Genomic DNA, 7578 nt, shown 5'->3' with positions numbered 1-7578 from the left:
TAGTCTAGTTGATGATTTGCGTGAAAATAAAGTAGTTTAACACGGAGAAGTAAGAAGAGAAGCAAGCAAATGAATTATTGTCATTTTTTTTTATTGCAAGTTTAACAGTATGGACTACTTCCAAAGATATTAAAAAAATTCAAAAAAGGAATGTGGACATGATTTCTTTTGCTATTATAAGATTCGTTTTAAAAGTTAAATTCAAAGCCCACCAAGTTATATATGCATTGCATTTCCATTCCGAATTTGGATCCAAACATATTAGCATTGTCATTATGGAGGCACCAAACATGTCGCCCCTAAGTGCAGGCGACAACCCTTTGCTCCTCATTCACCATGCACCAAAAACAGAGCAAAAAACAGAGGCTGGAAAAAATAATAATCGCAGTGCCAGATTCAAAGATCCCCTCACTATCCGTGATCTCGAAGATCAGCATCAGGTGATTGACCTGTCCAATGCTAGCAGCCCTGCATCAACGACTCACCCGTTTGTGCTTTCTTTTAACAACTTATCATATGGTGTTAATTCAAAACTTCTACTGGATGATATTTCTGGGGTAGCAAGAGAAGGTGAGATAATGGCGATTCTCGGGGCTAGCGGAGCTGGTAAATCAACTCTGATTGATGCTCTGGCTGGCCGCATTGAGAAGGAGAGCTTGAAAGGGACTGTGACTTTGAATGGAGCAGTTTTGGAGTCAAGGCTTTTGAAGATCATATCTGCGTATGTAATGCAAGATGAACTTCTGTTCCCTATGTTAACCGTAGAAGAGACCCTCATGTTTTCGGCAGAGTGTCGGCTTCCACGCTCTGTCTCCAAGAAAAGGAAACGAGAAAGAGTTGAAGCTCTTATTGATCAGCTCGGATTGCGAAGTGCAGCGAAGACTTTTATCGGTGATGAGCAGCACAGAGGCGTTTCAGGAGGCGAACGCAGGCGTGTTTCGATTGGAATTGATATAATTCATGATCCAATTCTGCTGTTCCTCGACGAACCCACATCAGGGCTTGATTCCACAAGTGCATTTAAGGTTGTTAAGGTCTTGGGGGAAATTGCAAAGAGCGGAAGTGTTGTGATTATGTCCATACACCAGCCGAGTTACAGAATTTTCAGCCTACTAAACCGTTTGATATTTCTATCACATGGACAGACTGTGTACAGCGGAACTCCAGCCACTGATTTTAGTCTATTCTTTGCTGAGTTTGGGCATCCGATTCCTGAGAATGAAAACCCATGTGAGTTTTCTCTTGACTTAATTCGTGAACTTGAAGAAGCTCCTAGCGGAATCAGCAGCTTAGTTCAATTCAATAAGTCCTGGCAGATGACGAGAAATCCAAAAATGGCCTCCGATACTGATCATCAACCCGATGTTGATCTTGAAGACGCAATCGAGGCAAGTATTTCCAGAGGTAAATTAGTCTCGGCTGGTAAAAACAAAAATGTTCAAACTTTTGTCAATCCTTTTTGGACCGAAATGCTGTTTCTTTCCAAAAGATCAAACACAAACTCAAGAAGAATGCCCGAATTATTTGGCACTCGCCTAGGAGCACAACTTGTGATTGCATGTGTACTGGCCACCCTTTATTGGCAACTCGATGACTCCCCAAAAGGCACACGACTACGCTTAGCTTTTGTTGCATTTGCCATGACCACCATATTCTACAATTGTGCAAGAGAAATCCCCGCATTGCTTCAAGAGCGGAACATTTTCATAAGAGAAACTTCCTACAACGCTTACCGGGTCTCATCTTATGTACTTGCTCATGCTCTGGCCTCCATTCCTTCCATGATCACCCTTTCTCTTGTTTTCGCGTTAACAACCTTTTGGGCAGTTGGTCTAGCCGGAGGCTTCTCGGGGTTCCTCTTCTTCTTCATCACAATGTTTGCTTCATACTGGGCTGGAACTTCGTTCATGGCGTTCGTCGCTGGATTCATCCCCAATATACAGATAGGTTTCACCATTGTTGTAGCGATTTTAGGCCTTTCTCTTCTCTTTTGCGGATTCTACATTTCTCATGATGAAATCCCTTCGTATTGGATTTGGTTTCATTACGTTTCTCTTGTTAAGTACCCATTTCAAGGTGCTCTACAAAATGAATATGGGGATCCCAATAGGTGTTTCTTGACGGGGCTTCAGTTTTTTGATGGCACACCGTTTGATGGTCTCCCAAATTCAACAAAGATCGAGTTGTTGCAAAGCATGAGCAATGTGCTGGGCAGAAACATTACGGGGTCAACTTGTTTGACTACTGGCATGAAAATACTGGAACAGAAAGGGATAACGGATATCAGCAAATGGAAATGCATTTGGATCCTCGTTGCTTTTGGGTTCCTTTTTAGGGTTTTGTTTTACTTCACTTTGTTGTTCGGGAGCAAGAACAAGAGGAGGTGAAAATATTAATTCTATTTTTTTCTCTTAGGAGGAACGATTTGATGCTTTCCCCCCCCCCCCCCCCCCCCCCCCCTTTTTTTTTCCTTTTTAAATGCAATGTGTAACTTTCAATCGGTCTATTTTGTTTGCCTTTTTATCATGAATTGTATGTTGTAACATGGTTTCTTTCTAGAACCAGGTCGAGTCCACCGATTCAAGCCATCAGACTTTTGTTTGTGTAAAATTAATGTGGACTAAGTGGAGTTTCTCTTTAGAGATAGACTTCTAGCCTCTACTGTGTAATTATATATTTCTAAATTTTCAGTAAACCTAAGATTGTTATATATACTACTTGTAGATTGTAATAATAATAATAATTAATTCGTTTCCGTCTATCATCAAGATTTTTCATGATTGTAGTAAAAAAATTTCAGTATCTACAGTTAATAAAGTGAACGGAATTATTATTATTATTTTTTTTATAAATGTTTATAATCTATAAGTATTTATGGTTTGAAAATTTTTAAGAGTCTGAAGTTGTAACCTTGATAATTCAACTCCAATGGTCTACTGACAATATATAATTCGTAGATTAAAAGTTTGTCATGCTAATATTTAAATTAAATTCAAGTCAAAGCTTTTAAACATACACACAATATTATTAGAGTAATATTCTTATATGATGTTCCTTACTTTAAAATAAAAGATAAATTAAAAGATCAGAAGATACACATTTTATTGCATTATATTTTATTTAATAGTGTATTAAAATTTATATTTTTCTCTCTTTTAGTTTGCGTCTTACCATATCATAGTAAGGAAACTCTTATTTTATATATACATATATATGGTTCTTCTTTATTATTTTAATACACTTTCTAATTAAATTAAATTCAAGTCCAAGCTTTTAAACATACACACAATATACATAGAGTAATATTCTTATAAGATTTTCCTTATTTTAAAATAAAAGATAAGTTAAAAGATTAGAAAATACACATTTTATTACATTGCATTTTATTTTATAGTGTATTGAAATTTATGTTTTTTCTCTCTTTTATTTATATATAAAATTTTTTACATAAATTTTGAGTAATTGATCTTATACAATTTAATGGTGAATAAATTAACATCATTAAATATTATTTTGAGTTTCAATATCTACAACTATATCATATGAGATTAATAACTCAAGGGCATTTGACATTTCAATGGCAGCGAGGTCCCCGAGTCTTCATATTAAATGACACTTGCATTTTCTGTAATGCCCTTATCCTCCAATAACTTATTCTTATCTCGCATCTGCCAGCAAGAAACAATAATAATAAATGTGCGAAAAGATAAAGATCAAAACAAATCATACGAGATTCTTCGTTCACTATTCATATAACATAAAGAACCTTGTGATACAGCCAGAATAGAATAAAAAAAAAATTTAAAAAAATTATGTGGCAAACATGTTGAATATTATAATTTTGTTTCATTCTTGGTTACAAACTTAAATATTTGTATTTCTTACTTCTTTTGCATACTTCCAAGTTTGGAGATGACTCTTACGTTATGTTTGGGAGTTGAGATTAAATATGAGATTTAATTAATTTTGAGATTAAATATTTTATCTCATGTTTGATTACTTTACTTGGATTGGATTAGGAAGGACTAAATTTAAATTTAGTTCTTAAATCATGGGATTAACAATCCCAATTTATATGTGGGTTTAGATGGGATTAGATAAGAGAAAAAAATTTATTCATATTTCTTTCATATATAATACTATTTTTTATTTGTAACCTAAAATTTAATTAATTAATTAATTATTCTATTCGTGATTTACTTGAATTTATTTTTTATTTTGTTTCTATATTCTAATTAAATTGGTACTTTTACTCCAATAAAATTAACTATTTAATAATTTGTTACAATAATTGATTGTATTAAATTTAATAATCACCAATCTAAAATAAAAAATAATCATGGAAATTAATAATACAAGTAAATAATTGATTTTATATATACATTATTTGCTAACGTTTTGATAAAATAAAATATATCTAGAATATATGATAAAAATTAATCAAATAACTAAATAGTTTTATTAATTTATATTTGTTTATTATAATTATGATTACCCAATAACTAATTTACTACATATTTAATGCTCTTGTTAATTACCTTTAAATTAATTTTAATTATTACTCTTAAATATTCATAAATATTTTTTTGTATTTAAATATAATTTAACATTGTCCAATCCGATATTGTACCAAACATAATACAGTATATAATATAATCCAACTTAATCGAATCCAACTTAATTTAGTCCAATCCTAATAATTAATCCAATCCAATCCAATTCCGTGTGCCAAACGTAATCTTAGTTTTTTAAATTAATATAATCTTTTTTATTTATTTATATTTAGATTAGACAACATTAATCTTTTCTTAGCACTATTTTTTAAGCATTTTTTTTTTGTGTTGACCATCCTGAATTCAAAACTTAAAGCGGGTTTGAGATTATAAAATTGATTTGATTTGCCCGCCTCATACTTCAAAAAAAAAAAAAAAAAAAAATTGCCGACTCTTCATTAGCGTTTGCGTCTGTTTGTAGGTGAACAATTTTAGCTAGTCGTTTGGGCTTCCAAATTTTATATAGATTGGGCTGTATCCAATTTATTGTGGCCCAATAGTTCTGTTTTCTTATCCAAGTGTTGCTATTCATACCCCTAAAATATGACAATGAAACACCCCCTCCCCCGCGGCGGTAGGTGACTTTACTTCTTCTTTGACGATGGCCATTCACTATTATTTGAACAACTTTTTTTTTTTTTAACATTCCTCTCTTACAAAAATCGACAGCAATTAAATTTCGATATATCATCATGTATACTATGTTATATTTATAGCTTTCTTCTCATTACCTATAAGTCTATTCGATCATGTTTAATTCTTTTCAGATTTTAGAATTAATAGAAAATCAGAAGAGACGTTTATTTTTTCTTTTCTAAAAAACACTATTCCTACTATAATCATATCCTTAATTTAATTATCCAACTGCTAGATTTTGATGCATTTATTTTTTTTTGTTCTGAAAAGTTGGCAAGCGATATGTATTAGGGAAGGGTAAAATTTAAATCAATTTTTTAGCCACCTACCTATTTAAAGATTCGAATTTTAGTGCCACATTGGGCGCATCAGTTCGAGTCCTAGCACTCGATTCCCCTTTTAATATGGGTTTATTTGACTCCCCGTTTTGGGAGTAAAATAAATTTTAATTGTAATATATCATTATTTTAAAAAAAAATTCGAATTTAAGTAACCAATAGAAAAAGTTACTTGATAAACACTCACTTAAATTACCAAGAATTAAGAAAAAGAGACAAATATAAAGATATTTGTTAAAATATGAAATAAAAAATAGAATTGATTAATAACGGTAAGCAAATGGTTTAAAAAGTGGGATTCAGATCCTCTTCTGATCTGATCACTATCTGAGCCTTTAAGGATCTAATGACACGTGGCATTATTAAATCCAATGGCCAAGATTTATTGGTAATTAATTTTTTATTTGAACGCCCTCCTCACTTTCCAAAACCCACCTTCCAAAACGCGGTGAAACCTCACTCTGTCTCTTTCAAAATTAAAGTTTCGTCAAATTCATAAAAGAAATCTAAATCTTCAAAATGGAAAACATCCAAATCGCCTGACAATATCAAGGTAAGAAGTTCAAATTATGTTAGCTAGATGTGATAATCGCTCACATAGTATTCATTTAGCATCAATCTCTTCATTGTTGAGATTATTAACATTCTTGTCCCAAAAGTTTGAATTTTTCTTATGAGAAACCTATTGTTATTTGCTAAGATTTTATTTTATTTTATTTTTTTATAGATTTGTTGAGATGTTTTTGCAACACAAAGTAAACAAAAAAGTGGGAATAGTCCCATCTTCTTACTAAATAAATAAGTTTATAATTTTCTGATGTCCACCACCTGTTTGATAAAATGTAGTACTAATTTGTTTTATGCTGAAGCTGTTGAAAGTAATTTTTTTTCACTATATTTCACTTATTGAATTTTTTTTTATATTTTTTTGCAGCCTGACAAAAATGAGACGCTACAAAAGAATGTTGTCTAAATATTATACACGCTCAAATGTGGAGAAGGAACAAAGGTTAATGAATCAAATGTGTTATACTTGGTCTATGAAGGATTATGTGAGCTGGTCGAGACTAAATTTTTGTTAGATTATCTGCATTACTCAAAATTGTAGTTATGGAGTTTTGTTTGCCGATTAAATATGAATCTATAATGATTTGATACTATTGGAATTTAGGTAGTGTTTACTTTTTGGATTGGATTGAGAATTTTGAGGAGTGAGAATTTTAGGATTGGGAGTGTGGAGTAGGAGCGGGAGTAGGTTGTTTACTTACACTGGAATGGAAGTATGGAATAGAGATCAGAATCCAATTTATGTGTTTACTTTGTCTTGGATTGGGAGTAAATAATTTTAAATTATAATTTTATCCTTATTTAAAGAATTATAGTTTTTAATTACAAAACTAATAAAAAATATATTTAATGAATAATATTTATTTTATTATATTTGTAAATTTATTATAATTATTAATATTCTTAATTATGAACAATAAATTATTAATTTTAATATAAAATGAAACCTTATTTTATTTTATTTAATATAATTATATTAAATTTATTATTATATAAAATAATAATATAATATTATTTAGTACAAAATTAATATTTTCTTAGAATAAACTATTTATTATTATTAATATTAAATAAATATAGTACTATTATTTTTAAAATAAATATAATAATATTATATTTATTAATTCTCTATTAATATAATAATATTATTTTAAAATAATTTTAACTTAGAATCAATGTAAATTATTATTTAGTTAAATATAATATTATTATTCAAATAAATATAATAATATTATTCAAATAAATATAATATCATTTATTTTATTTTATTAATTATAAAATATTAAATTAAATTAAATTTAAAAAATAAAAGGGTAAAAAAGGGAGAGGTGAGAGTGGATCTCTCAATGGGAGTCCCACTCCCACTCCCCACTCCAAAAATGAGTGGGACCTATGGAGTAGGATTCCCACTCTCTTCCCATTTTAAGGAAGTAAATGCTGGAGTGGGAGGAATTCACACTCCTCCCTCCCACTCCAGCAAGTAA

At 30.6% G+C, this 7578-nt stretch overlaps 1 protein-coding gene and 1 long non-coding RNA gene across 2 annotated transcripts; both read left to right on the top strand.

Moving 5' to 3' along the window:
* The first annotated feature begins 201 nt into the window (after nucleotides 1-201).
* Nucleotides 202-2752, top strand: LOC102610696 (ABC transporter G family member 20-like). Its single transcript, XM_006480645.4, has one exon. It carries the CDS (start codon nucleotides 276-278, stop codon nucleotides 2385-2387), a length of 2112 nt encoding a protein of 703 aa, XP_006480708.1. The 5' UTR covers nucleotides 202-275; the 3' UTR covers nucleotides 2388-2752.
* Nucleotides 2753-5836: 3084 nt separating this feature from the next.
* LOC107177382 (uncharacterized) lies at nucleotides 5837-6684 on the top strand. The gene is made up of 2 exons (XR_001508480.3): nucleotides 5837-6080; nucleotides 6462-6684. It is a non-coding gene; the product is annotated as an uncharacterized LOC107177382 (long non-coding RNA).
* Nucleotides 6685-7578: the final 894 nt, after the last annotated feature.

The sequence above is a fragment of the Citrus sinensis genome, chromosome 6 (genome assembly GCF_022201045.2).
Source record: "Citrus sinensis cultivar Valencia sweet orange chromosome 6, DVS_A1.0, whole genome shotgun sequence".
In the NCBI taxonomy this organism is placed as follows: domain Eukaryota; kingdom Viridiplantae; phylum Streptophyta; class Magnoliopsida; order Sapindales; family Rutaceae; genus Citrus; species Citrus sinensis.
Note: the sequence above shows the minus strand (reverse complement) of the source record. Positions and strands in the feature narration are given on the sequence as shown.